This window comes from Podarcis muralis, chromosome 16 (assembly GCF_964188315.1).
Source record: "Podarcis muralis chromosome 16, rPodMur119.hap1.1, whole genome shotgun sequence".
In the NCBI taxonomy this organism is placed as follows: domain Eukaryota; kingdom Metazoa; phylum Chordata; class Lepidosauria; order Squamata; family Lacertidae; genus Podarcis; species Podarcis muralis.
Window position 1 is genome coordinate 18,383,601 of NC_135670.1, and position 13,129 is coordinate 18,396,729.

Below are 13,129 nucleotides of genomic sequence, written 5' to 3' on the forward strand. Positions count from 1 at the left end.
GCCGCGTCCAATTAAATAAAAGCTTAGGTCCTATCGCCTCTTCGGTGACCACAAATCACGTGGGTGGGGCCGAGCGTATAAAACTGCCTCGTTCCACCAATCGGAAGCAGCGTGGGCATCAGTGGGCGGGGCTATTGAGGGGTTTGGATTTGTGGCGGGCCCAAAATGGCGACTGAGGTGGCTGAGGGGGTGGGTACCGCTGACGGGGAGAAGGAGGCCTCCGCCGACGCTGCTGTTGCTGCTGCTGAGCCTCCGAGCAACCCCAGCCGGGAGCAGCTCCTGGACTACATCGTCGACGTTTCCTTGCGGAAGATTGTGGAAACGGGCAGGTAAGGGAGGGCGGCTTGGCGAGAGCGGGAGGAGGCAATTCTCGCGATAGTTGGCTTGCTGTTATGAGGAGGAGGAAGCCTCGCGAGATCTAGTGGGGCAGGTCCCACGAGAGTTGTTTCCGCGGAATTCGCTAACTCTTTAGTTGGCTGGGGCTGATGGGAATTGTAGTCAGCCTGGAGGGAGCCTGGCTGTGGAAAGACGGAAGGATGCTCTGAGCAGAAAAGAGGCTGGGATGCCCTAAAGCAAAGTCGAGCAGAAAGTCTCTTCCAGGGCTCTTTGACTTATGTAAAAAAACAACAACAAAAAACTTGCCATATCACAAGAATATATCAAAGCTGTTTACAACGGTAAAAATAAGATAAAGCATGAAATAAAAGCACAAACAGTTGAAAACAAAGCCCAGTAACCCATTGTGGGTGGTGTACTCTCCACAGGCCTGGTGGAATAAAAAAGTTTTCAGCATTTATTTAAAAACCAGGCACAGAGGGCACCTCCCTGGAATGTTTTTGTTCACAGGATGAGGTACAACAGAAAGGTTAGTGTTAAATGAGTACAATGGCAACACAAGCAATGTTGTCATGAGCTTAGATTAGTTTTTTAAGGGCTTGATAAGTGCTATGGGGAGGGTCTCCTTTAATGGAACTTCCATGTGTCAAACTTTTTTCTGTTAAAAGTGTGGAGTTGCCACCCAGTCCAGTTCTCTTTTCTGGTGAGGAATACGTATAACATGAAAAATTACGAGTATGGTGTGTGTGTTTTTTATTTAGAAAAATGGAAATGTTTCGAATATAAACACTGTAAATGTTTAAAGCATATTAATCTGTAATATTGAATCATGCAACAACAACTATAAACACGAAAATGAAAAGTTTACATGTTAGAAAATTAGGTATCTTTCTTGACTAAAATCCTATTTAAGCTGTGAAAAGAAAAGGAAGGAGAGGACAAAAAAGAGCAAGAATATATAGAAATGAGTACTTGATTATGCATCCTAGTGCATAGATAATAGAAACAATGTGCAGGGTTTAAAAAATGTTAATGGCATTTTCTTTCTCTACCTATAGCTACCATAGGTTTGCGAAGTGTTACAGTCGTCTTTACAAAGTGCAACCTGAACTCACCAAGTGTGTTTACAATCAGTTTATCTCCCACCTGCAAACCTCCTTTCGGGTAAGGGCCAAGGAAAAGCACAAAACCCTTCCTTATAGGTTCCAGTGCAGCCTGCAGTTCTTGTTTTTCAGAAAAGGGTGGAGATTTCTTATTTTAAATAAATAGTAAACCTGGAAGGATTGAACTCTTCATTCACCAACTTGATGGTTCAGTCCTGCATATGTGATGTGACTTGACTGCAACATAGTAAATAGCAACTGATATTACCGTGAAAACAGGAGGCCTGTGTATGTGCGAAGTCCAGTGAGAGAATGGTAATGAAGTTCATACTCATGCCACATTATCTGCTACAGGGAGGGAGACCTTGTTGTGAAAAGTTATTAAACATTATTGATTATTGCAAACCTCTTGCAGTTTTGGCCTTAGATATGTCAAAGGCCTTTTACTGTTTAGGGTGGGATTATTTGTTGGCTGTACTTAAAAGGCTGCAATTTGTCCCTAATTTTTTAAGAATATTAAATCAAATCTATTTCAAAGATACAGCCACAACTAGATGTTACAGCTGTGAAAATTGAAACTCAACGGTGCATCCTCAGGTTATATGCAGAGATTGTTTGTCTTGGTTTTTTTGTGCAGGAGGAGATCCAGGACCTGAAGGAAGAAGGGAATCTCAGTGTGCTCTTTAAATCACTAGATGAACTTGCGGAAGAAGCAAAGAAAAGGAGTACCCCTGCATGGTAAGGAGTGACTCCCTTGGCATAAGAACTGCCTGGCTGGGTTGACTCTGAGGTCTGTCTTGTCAGGCAGCCTCTTTTCACAGCAGCCATTTAGATAGAGCTGGGAAGCAGAGAGAGAGGGCACCTTCACACACACACACACACACACACACACACCCTCCGCCTTCAACCTTTGGTTGTTTGGGGGCTAGTAGACGGCTTCTACACACATTTCACACATGACAGCTAGAGGTCATGGAATCATAGAATTGTAGAGTTGGAAGTGACCCAAATGTCATCTACCCTAATCCCATGCAGTGCAGGAATCTCTAAACGCAATCCCCCATCCAACTGGAAAGCATACCAGACCCTGCTTAGCTTTGCAAATGTGCTAGCAATTTTATTGCTGCTTCACTGATGGGGACTGAGCAGCTAGGGACCTCCTGCGTGAAAAGCTAGGCTGCGGTCCCTTCTGTGAGAAGGCACAGACTACACCCGTGGCAGCACCAGTGTTTTGCCAGTACTTCTGCAGCAGTGTGCAGATGTTGCACATACCAACAGGCACATTCTAAAAGCTGGTGACTTCAATGCTTTCCTATATCTCCTGCCTCTAAGCCCATTCCTTGTTCCTCTAATGCAGACTGAGGGCCACTCCCCCTTCTGCGAAGCATTCAGGGGCCACATGCGCACGTTGGGCAGGGCCAGAGGAACAAATGTTAAGTTTACATTCATCCAATAGGCTTGTTCTACTCACAGCACTTGAGAGGGATGGCAAGTGGAACTGGTGAGGCGTGTGCCCTGAGGAGGGTCTCGAGGACCAGATAGTGAGTCCCAGGAGGAAGGGGGCACATTTGGCCTCGGGGCCTGAGATTGCCCACCCCTCTTGTAACGCCTTCATTGAATTCAGGCGTCCCAGTGGAATCCCAGAGGAAGACGTCCACAGTGCTGTTGTGCCGTACCTTCTGAAGCAGCGCAGATTCCTACAAAAGGCCATAAAAGAAAAGGAAGAGGCAAACTCGCGGTTGGCTGAAGCAGTGCTGGCTGGTCGGAAGAGAATTGCAGACCTGCAGGAGGAGATCAGAAAGAGCAAGGAAGAGTGGCAGGTAAGTGGAGCCTCGCAGGTAGCATGCCCATCTGTGCAGCAGGATAATTTGCTTGGGGCGCATCAACAGCCTTGAAGGAGAAGAGAAATGCACCCTCCTTCCCACACTTGTCTTCAAACACTGGTGAGAAACATTCAGTCAGGTGGAATCCTTGCTGAATGAATTTGTTGTTCTCAGTTGGCTTAATGGGCAAAAGAAGGAGCCAACCAAGACTTCTCCAGGAAAGGAGTTGTAGAATTGAGCAGAAAATAGAAGGTGCTAGTTCTTAAAGTTGCACATCTTACGATATTGCTAAGTTACAAATTTTCAGAAGGAAAAAAAAACCATAATGAGAACAGAGCATGCTCAGTGTGTCATAGAACACAGAATGATCTTGGGGAGGAGGAAGAAATGGGTGGAGTAGAGTGTCCTGGAAAAGGGCTTGGCTGGCTGGCTGGAAGACTGCACACTTACACAATGCAACATTTTGTTGTGGGTTTGCTTGTAAAAGCAGAATCTGGTCACAGCATTTTGTACCAGCTCAAATTTTTGAACATTTAAAGGATTGCCCCACTGGGGAGGACCAAAGCACAACAAAATGCCCTCAGACCCTTCCCAGAACCTAGAAGGAAGCATTTTTACCCTGCTAAGGAGTCAAAAAGGATCCCTGAGAAGCTTACATAAGATCAATAAGAAGGCAGCCCTTGCCTGCAGTCTTACAATTTAACAGAGGCAATACAAATGGGAAAGAGGTATGTTGAAAGACTATTCTTGCTAGCATTTAATGATTTTTCCTTCTTCCTTTCCAGGCAGTTGCTCAAGAAGGTCAGCAGATCATGAGCAGCCTTGATGAGCTTTAGCGAGGAAGCAGAGCCTTGCTGGCTCCTCACGAATGGAGCCCCAACTGAAAAGGTGCTTTGGAAGACTAGGATTCCCAGCCCAGGACTTGTATAGGCTCTGAGGTGGAACCAACAGGCCTCACAAGTCTACTGCAGTGTGAGACTCACTGGTTTCCAATTCTTGCAGAGTGTTGCTTTCACAATCCTGCCGCTGGACTATTTAAAAAAGTCTTTGCTGTGTGTTTGGGACCTGGACTATATGACCACACCTTGGACTGTGCAAGCCGGGGTGTGTGTGTGTCTTTTTGCAGCTGCTTGACCCTTCCTTTTCCCTTGGTCAAGGTGCATTTGAGCCCTTGAAATCCTCATCAGCAAACTGAGGCGGAGGTCACTTCCCACTGCAATATTCTCCCAGATTTTATTGCTTCTCAGTCATTCTGTTTTCTTTCTTTAAGTTGCTTGCCACAAAACAGCCCATGTTCATAGCAGAATCATTGGGGTGTTTGGAGGGGTGACCTAAGCAGCAGCACCTCCCCTTTCTTAGTTTGAAGGGAGTAAATATTTGTTAGTTACTGATGTATAAAGCAAGTACAGTGGTGCCTCGCAAGACGAAATTAATTCGTTCCGCAAGTTTTTTCTTCTTGTGAGTTTTTCGTCTTGCGAAGCACGGTTTCCCATAGGAATGCATTGAAAATCAATCAATGCGTTCCTATGGAAACCGCCTTCAGACCAGGTCCGGGGACAGTCTGTCCCCCGACCTCTTCTGAAGGCTGGGGGGGGAGGGCTTTTCTTCCCACCCCCAGCATTTTAAAAAAACCTGGGACAGCGGAGACTTCTCCGCTGTCCCGGGGCGATCTTAAAATGCTGGTGGGCGGCAGCGAAGCCTCCGCTGCCGCCCGCCAGCATTTTAAAAAACCCCGGGACAGCGGAGGACTTCTCCGCTATCTGGGGCGATTTTAAGGTGTCTCTCCGCCCCGCCGCCAGCCTTCGGAGGAGGTCCGAGGACAGTGGGGAAGACGCGCTGCGCTTCCCCGCTGTCCCGGAGATTTCCCTATGGGCTTTCGTCTTGCGAAGGAAGCCCATAGGGAAATTCGTTTTGCGAAGCGCCTCCAAAACGGAAAACCCTTTCGTCTAGCGGGTTTTCCGTCTTGCGAGGCGTTCGTCTTGCGGGGCACCACTGTACAACCAAACCTCTCCTCTGAAATACTCTTTGTGTATGTGTAACTTATGAAGCAGATTAGAACTGCATTAAAGTATTGCTAGAATTTCTGCCTTGCATTTCTTTAACACAAATATTGCCATCTGCCCAAGCTGGAGTTGCAGTGAATTGTGCAACGTATTTCTGCTGTGACTGAGCTGAGTCTTCCCCGTCGCTCAGAGTGGTGGGCAAGATGGACCTTTAGCCTGATCCAGCTGGGCTTTGCTTAGGTTGAGTTGTAGCAGCAATCAGAGTGCGTAGAAATCTGCTTTATGCGCCACCCATTTTCTTCTGGGGAAATTCTTGGTTGCCAGCCCCCTGCAATGTGAATGTGCTGGGTATGCTTTGGGTATGCTTTTCTTACCAGTGGGCTAAAAGCGAGGCCCATTTGAACGTGTGTGTTAAATAGGACCCACAATGCACTGCAACAGGCAGGACTTCCGTGGCAGAACTGATCAGGTTTCTCAATAACGCATCCATTCAGGAAGGGTTTCCCAGAGCGATGGAATACCAGTCCCCTGAGGCTAGAGAAGGAGGGTGTGTCTCTATTGTACATGTCAGCATCTGCTCCCAATTAGATACAATGTTTGTGTTTGGATGTAAAGTCGACCCAGTTACCCATATTTTTCTTGTATAAACATGGGTTCCTTGATTACACTGTAAATATAGAGCGGGATGCCAAGCAGTGCTTGTTGTTTGGCTTGCGCCACGTTCCCTGTGGCCAGCGTGGGATGTCTAGGAGAGGTCTTGGCTGCCTCGAGTTAGCCTCATCTTTTCCAGATGCAGTTCCAGGAGCCGGGGAGCAACTGGGAACTCAGGAACCAGCACGTAGGATGTGAGGAGTGCTGAAAACTTAAAAGTTTCCTGTAGAATGCCACAAACTTGGAGGCTTGTCATTGCAAACAAACTGCAGGGCAACCGGTTCACTGCTGGCTGGCATTCCATCTCATGCTGGCTTGTTTATAGTCAGGGCTCTTGGCTCCTCACTACTGCTAGAATTTTGCCTCCAAGTCAGGCATATTTGGCACCAAAGATAGCTGAATTTTATGACACGTATACATTATGCAAACTTTAATATATTTTTCCTATAACTTGTATTTGCTAGTCAGGGGAAGGGGGACAGCAGCAGACCCCCCCCCCCCAGCAACAATACCCAGTGATCCCTGACTTCTGAGATTTTAGCAAGCACATTTCAAGGGTCCATTCTAGCCATAACAACTAGAACACAGATAGGGAACTTGCAGTTCTTATGATGCTGCTGGACTACAACTCCCATCGTCCTCAACCAACATGCTGAATTGTCAGGGATGATAGGAGTTGTAGTCACCAACATCTGGGGGTCACAAGCTCCCTGTGCCTGGTTTAGAAGCTTGATATTTAGAATTTCAGGCATCTGTTCTAAGCATAAGGTCTAGCTGTAAAATATTGAGGCATAAGCAGAATGCAGTTCTTACCTCTCTGGCTGAGGAGATGGGCAGATTGGCAAATTGCTTAAGACAAGCTGCTGCCTCTTGGCTTCAATGCACATTTTGGGAATAATACTGATCTTATGGGCCTCTTGAAATGCTTGTGATGGAATGTGGGAAGCATACCATTTGTGCATCTAGCTCATTATTGCAGCTTCTCTCTAGAGTTCCCCGCAGGGCTATCTCCTGGAGATGGCAGGAATTGAACCTGCAACCTTCTGCTGCTAAGCTATGTCCCTTCCTATGGTACGATGTGTGGAGTTTTCAGCATTCTGAAGCATTGCATAAATGCAAAAACTATTTATTTTTAGGGGGTTAGAATTCCATGCTGTTCACCCCATCCCAGTGCTGTGACAGTGACTGGTTTTGGAGCAGAATAGGGGTGGCCTTTCACAAAGCAACATTAATCCAGTACAACGTGGCACTAGAGAGAGCCTGCTTTCTTGGCATGGTTCTCTTCCCATGCGTCTGCTAGCAATTTGCATCCAGGGCAAGTGAGGGCAAAATACCCCGTCCCATTTCCTCTCCCTAGATCTGGAGGCCATCCTGGGGCTTTGGAGCTCAGCTATATGGCCTGCTGTGAACGGATGAGGGAAAAGAAGGAGCCAAGGGCAAATTAAATCTTTGAGTTTCTCTTTGGCCCTGAACACATCCGCATGGAAAGGAAAACCCCACAAATCTCTGCAGTTTGTGGGTAAATTACAGGCTTTCAGGCTGCTTCCTTCTCTGCCCCTGGTTGCCAGTTGCTCTTGGCCCAGAGCCAGATCTCCTTTCTTCAGGGGCAGATTTCTTTAAGGGTGAGGCGCAGTCCTTACATGGAAAAGACTTCCATGTCGCAAAAAGAGCATGGAAAACGAAGATGACTGCCTGTGTGCCTATTTCCTTGGTCTGGGCTCTTGTTTGCAAGCTGCTGTTATTGCCCCCTGACTTTATGTAGGTAGCCCTCCTAAGCCAGCTCCTAGACCCTCCAACCATCTTTCCCAGGCATTGAATGTGGTCCTCCAAGCATCTCTTTCCAGCCTCCTAGACTCCCCAGACCATGCCCATCACTTGCCCCTGCTCTACACTCTCCTTAAGTGCTTTTTTTTGCCTGGCTGGGATGTTTGCAATGACTGCAGCCTCCTCTTGTGTCACCTTCATTCCCTCACATCCACCCAGAGCTCTGCTGCCAACATTATTCACCTCCTTGTTACTTTGATGATGCCATGTCCTCCCCACCCCTTAATTCCCTATCCTGGTTTTGTGTCTGCTCCTGGAACCTTTGGAACCCTCTGTGCCTCCCTATCTCTGTGTTTATTTCTAGAGAGGTCCCATCCTGTGACCCTCATCTATTGCCACCACCCTCCGTCATTGAAAATCCCTTGTTCCCTCAAATGACTCCACCCATTTCCTCTCACTGCCTCTTATGCCTGGAACTCCCTCCTGGAACATCTTTGTGTGACCACCTCCCTTATTTCCTTTCAAAGTCCCTTCTCCAAATTCACCTTTTCCAGGAAGCCTTTGGATCATCCACACCTTGGTCCCTAACCCTTTGGCCAATCCAAAGTACATGCAATTGAAACAGCCACATATGCCTCCCCTGCTTACCTGTGTGCCTCCATTCTCCCCTTCCTCTGTTAGTTGTTTCTTGTGTCTGTTTTAGAGTGTAAGCCCTTGGGGCAAGGACCTGGCCTTCCTGTTATTTGTAAAGTACCATGGTGCTATATCAATTAAGAAGAATAGAATCGGATTATAGGAAGTTGCGTGAATAGAAACATCCAAATGCTTTGGCACCATTTTACCTCCCAAACTAATTGTCTCTTGCTTATATCTGCCTTGCGACAGCCCTTAAAGATCAAGAAGTAGAGATTGAGACAGTGAGAATGGTATGTCTAAATCCACCTTCTGTGCAGTGCTCAGATTGCAGAGAGGAAGAGGGCCTCAAACCCACAAGCCCCACCTCTCCCAATTTTAGTGAAACCATATCTCTAACCATATCTTGTAAAACCTACAGCTTAAGCAGGAGGCTGGCTTCACTTACATTCACAAACTCTTAGTGAGTTCATAGCAGGGGCGAGATTCAGACTGGGGACTTTCCTGATGCATTGCACTGTCTCTTAACCAAAAACCTTTTATGGGAATAATAATTGGAAGCATGTGAATTGATGACCAAAGCAACAGCTGAAGAGGAGCTTCGCTGCTTGCACCTGAGCTGCTGCAGCACACCAGCAGGTCAAATCTTCGATCCACACACTGCATTTAAAGCTTATTCAGCGTAAAACACACAGAAGCATAGAATTTTAGAGTTGGACAAGACCCCGAGGATCATCTAGTCCAACTCCCTGCAATTCAGGAATATGCAGCTGTCTCTTACTGGGATCAAACCTGCAACCTGGGCGCTATCAGCACTGCTTTCTAACCAACTGAGCTATCCAGGCTGACTTCCCCCAAAGAATCCTGGGTGCTGTTGTTTATTATAGGTGCTGGAAATGGTAACTATGAGGGAGGAAACTACACTTCCCAGGATTATCTGGAGGGGAGTCATGTGCTTTAAATATGATTTGAATATGCTTACCAGTATATATTGTGTCCCCAGTCTGCCTTGATTTGAAACCTTTAGCCACCCAACAGCATGAAATCTAAGTAGCTGCCTTCCTTCCTGAACTTTGGGTCCCCAAAACACCCCAACTCCCAGTGCTGCAAAAGCATCACGGCTTCCCAGTCTGACTGTGGCGTCCATCCTGCCCTGCCCCTTCCTTGCAGGCCAGTGAGCTTGCCTTCTCCAGATGATGTCCTTGCCCCCAAACCACAATTACTGCTTGGACTTGGCAGCCTTCCTGCCCAGCAGATGGGCTCCAAAATAGACCTGGCTTCCTGCCCCTTCTGAGGTTGGAGCGAGGAGGAAGGAGGAGGTCCTGTGGGCTGTCCCTCCTGCCAAGTGGGCTGGGGGGGCTGGGGGCTGCCAGAACAGTATAAATCGGGAGCAGAGACCCAGGAGGGGCACTGGAAGAAGCAACTGGAGGAAGCAAGCAAGCAAGCATCTCCAGACCTTTAGAGAACATCTCCGCACTAGCAAACAGCATCAATCAAGATGAACAAGTTGATTCTGGTGAGCTTCCTGGCAGTGGCCACGCTCTGCCTTTGCCAAGCAGGTAAGTGGCCAAACCATCTCTGGGTTATGATTCTTTATGTGGCCGCAGATGGGGTTGCAGGTGCCATCGAAGTCCAGTCTTCTCAATGCACCTACATGTGAGCAAAGCTAAATATTTAGACAAGAAATCACAGTTTTAAGATTGTGGGTGTTTCCAGGGTGTGCCAGCCTTTTAAACAAAAAGAATAACCATCAGGACCAGAGATGCCAACATCACTTCAGATTCATTTCTGCCTTCAAAGCTGACCCACCGTTTCTTCCCTTGGCTGCAGTTTCAGCAGGCATTGCCTCTGTACTTACCAAGCTTATCTCAGTCACAAGCATGACATTGTTACATTGAAAGCTGAGGTACTTAGGAAGTGCTCAAGCCCAAGCCGTGCCCTTAGGTGACAGGCATTACACCTGTTCCCTCATGCCTCACTTGGCCAAGGGGCAAGTAGCCTTTTGCTCACTGCAGTTGCCCTTCTTCTCCTTTTCCAGATGACTCTGCCCCCTCCAACAGTGCCAACGACTCACCCAGCTCTGAAGGTCAGTTTATCTCCACTCTTATTCCTTTCTTGCTTTTTATTTTTAGATAATTGCTTCAAAGAGACTTATATCTGTAGAAGTGACCTAGGTTTGCAAACCTGTAAAATTTGTGGGGGGTGAGGGGGGATAGAGGGAAGGTGGGAGAGCTGTAGCTGAGCGGTGATGTGTTTTGCATGCAGAAGGTCTCAGGTTCAATTGCCTACATCTTCAACTAGAGCTGGGTGGGAGAAGGCTATCAAAAGCCCTGGAGAGCCATTGCTTATCAATGTAGACCAGAGCTTTCCAAACTGTGTGTCGCGACACATTAGTGTGTCGGCTGCAGTGTGTCGCACAAACACTCCCCGCACTCTTTCCAGGGCTGGAAAGGGGTTAGTTTAACCTCCAGTTTGCTAGTAAAACTGAATTACTCTGTCGCGAACTGATGCCTATCCAAAAAGTGTGTCCCCAACTTGAAAAGTTTGGAAAGCTCTGGTGTAGACAATACTGAGCTAGATGGGCCACAGCAGCTTCTTGTGTTTCTAAAAGTATGGAAATCTCTCTTTTCCCTTTCTGTTCCACAATGAGGGCTAGAATCACGTTGCTTTTCAAAATGAAAACGGAGACTGTCAGGATCCTTGGTTTTGCTCCTGAGCCACAAGCCCTACTGATAGCAGAGAGGAGGCAAATAGGGAGAACTCCTCCTGTAGAGGGAGGAGGCAGCGCTGTTGATAAAATATGGGACTTTTCCTCTTGCAGCTTTTGTCTCCAGGCGCGTCAGTGCTCAAGTAGTGAAGAGACACAAGAGGAACTATAACAGGTAAAGATCAATGTGCAACTTGTCATGAGCTAGAAATCTGGGGTGGGGGTGGGCTCCCTAATGGCTTTGAAGATGCCTCCATGAGGTCTCAAACATTGGACAGAGAATGTTTGGACCCAGATAACATTGGACCCAGATAATGTCAGCACAGAGCTCTGTAAAGCAGCTGTTACTCTCTCTGCTGCAAGGATTGGCTGGATGCATCTAATGTGCATTCCAGTGTGACAAGAGAAACAGAACCCCTGGGAAGAGTATGCAAATGAAGAGGTGGGGCTATGCAGATTGGAGGGGAGGACTAAATGGTGGGAAATGGAACAAGGGGTAGATTTAGCTCCTATCCCTACAGTGTCTGCTCACCTTGCAGCTCTTTGCTTTCTCTGACACAATTGTTCCTATTCACTCCTCTGATGGAAAAGTGTAACCTTGCAATTAATGCAAAATCTCCAGCCCCACCCTGGCATCTAGTGGAGGGGAAGAATTTTATTTCCATTTTTGCTTAAAAGTGGACCTACTTTCTGAAACACAGCTGTCTTTTGAAATGCGCACTTCTTCAAATTTTGCAATGCAGTCCTCCAGCCAATTAGTTAATGAATTAATTTCATTAATTAGAATTTATAGGCTGCTTGCTTTTAAGGGGGGGAACCCTCAAAGCAGCTTATCAAACAAATAAAAACAATAAAATTACCAATAAAAAATAGTTAAATCCAGCTATTCAAAACAATGTAAAATCTATGGTAAGCTAAAAATCAAATTAAAAAACATGTCAACGTTCTACTTAACTGGAGAGGCTTGCCCGAAGAAAAATGTTTGTAGCAGGCACTGAAGAGAGTGCAGTGGAGGTACCTGCCTGAAGTCAAAATAGGCAGGGAGTTCCAGAGTGTGGTGTAATGTATACAAAATACATATACTAGGGTAAAAGTGTGCATAATCATTACGTTACGTTTTTGCAAATGTTTTGCAAAAATGTATACTGGGCAAAATTAGGAGAAATTTTACAATGAACGTTGAAGATTTTTAATGGGGATTTTTGCATTAAGAAATGTGTATCTTGCTAAGTTAAAGTTTTGTATACGTGGATATCCTTTGGCATACTGAGAACATTTTCATATAGCCCCAAAATGGCTGCTAAATGCTCCAACCATGGCTTCTGCTCCCTGGCAGGTTCTACAACGCCCGTGCTGCCCCAACCCCAGACCCCCTTGAGCCCCTGCGAGAGGTTTGTGAGCTGAACCCCGACTGCGACGAGCTGGCCGACCACATCGGCTTCCAAGAAGCTTACAGGAGATTCTATGGGCCAGTATAGAGACCCTGCTCAAATTCAGCCCAGTGTGTGGGACAGAAAAGAGAGAGACCAGCGTCTGGGGGTAGGGATCTACTCTCTTTGGTGCTATGCAATCCTTATCTCTTAAGATCCGCAGCAGGATCCATGCCTTGAAATACCCTGAGCAGATACGGCTTGTAACTACTGTGCCTTTGCTTCCTGGCTGCCTCTGTAATATGCTTGCTTTAAAAATTGGTGTTCTATGAAGAAAATATTAAATAATTTAAAAACATAAGCACACTTCTTTTGTTTCACTGAGCTATGTACATGAGATGCTTTTTTGGTGCTACGTGGTGCTGTCCTATGCGGTTCTGTAGCTTTCCCCAACCTGGTGAGCTGCAGAATTTTGGACTACAACTCCCAACAGCCCCAGCACTGTACACTGGGGCTGATGGGAGCTGAGGTGCAAAACTTCTGCAGGACCCAAGTTTGGGGGAAGTTGTAAGCTGCACTGAGATATTCTGGTGGTGGTAATGGTTGGATGAGAGATGGAGGAGGCTGCCACTGGCTGACTGGGTTACGTAGATCTTAAATAAGGGCATAAATACAGCCTGAGCATAGGATGGAGAGGCTCACAGCATCTGCATTCCCATTGATTTTGTTTCCTCACTGG

At 46.7% G+C, this 13,129-nt stretch overlaps 2 protein-coding genes across 2 annotated transcripts; both read left to right on the forward strand.

The window, feature by feature from the left end:
* Nucleotides 1-141: 141 nt before the first annotated feature.
* On the forward strand, nt 142-4,670 carry PMF1 (polyamine modulated factor 1). The gene is made up of 5 exons (XM_028709099.2): nt 142-329; nt 1,395-1,500; nt 2,077-2,177; nt 3,064-3,259; nt 4,048-4,670. Exons 1-5 carry the CDS (start codon nt 166-168, stop codon nt 4,096-4,098), a joined length of 618 nt encoding a protein of 205 aa, XP_028564932.2. The 5' UTR covers nt 142-165; the 3' UTR covers nt 4,099-4,670.
* A 298-nt stretch (nt 4,671-4,968) lies between these two features.
* Nucleotides 4,969-12,751, forward strand: BGLAP (bone gamma-carboxyglutamate protein). The gene is made up of 4 exons (XM_028709100.2): nt 4,969-9,872; nt 10,352-10,399; nt 11,135-11,195; nt 12,357-12,751. The coding sequence occupies exons 1-4, from the start codon at nt 9,812-9,814 to the stop codon at nt 12,496-12,498; spliced, it is 312 nt and encodes a 103-aa protein (XP_028564933.1). The 5' UTR covers nt 4,969-9,811; the 3' UTR covers nt 12,499-12,751.
* The last annotated feature ends 378 nt before the right edge of the window (nt 12,752-13,129 follow it).

Bases quoted from the DNA above. Each gene is read 5' to 3' on its own strand.
- PMF1 (XM_028709099.2), top strand. From the start codon at position 166: ATGGCGACTGAGGTGGCTGAGGGGGTGGGTACCGCTGACGGGGAGAAG. The intron at 330-1,394 runs GTAAGGGAGGGC...CTCTACCTATAG, and splicing joins AAGATTGTGGAAACGGGCAG to CTACCATAGGTTTGCGAAGT. The intron at 1,501-2,076 runs GTAAGGGCCAAG...TTTTTTGTGCAG, and splicing joins ACCTGCAAACCTCCTTTCGG to GAGGAGATCCAGGACCTGAA.
- BGLAP (XM_028709100.2), top strand. From the start codon at position 9,812: ATGAACAAGTTGATTCTGGTGAGCTTCCTGGCAGTGGCCACGCTCTGC. The intron at 9,873-10,351 runs GTAAGTGGCCAA...CTCCTTTTCCAG, and splicing joins GCTCTGCCTTTGCCAAGCAG to ATGACTCTGCCCCCTCCAAC. The intron at 11,196-12,356 runs GTAAAGATCAAT...GCTCCCTGGCAG, and splicing joins CACAAGAGGAACTATAACAG to GTTCTACAACGCCCGTGCTG.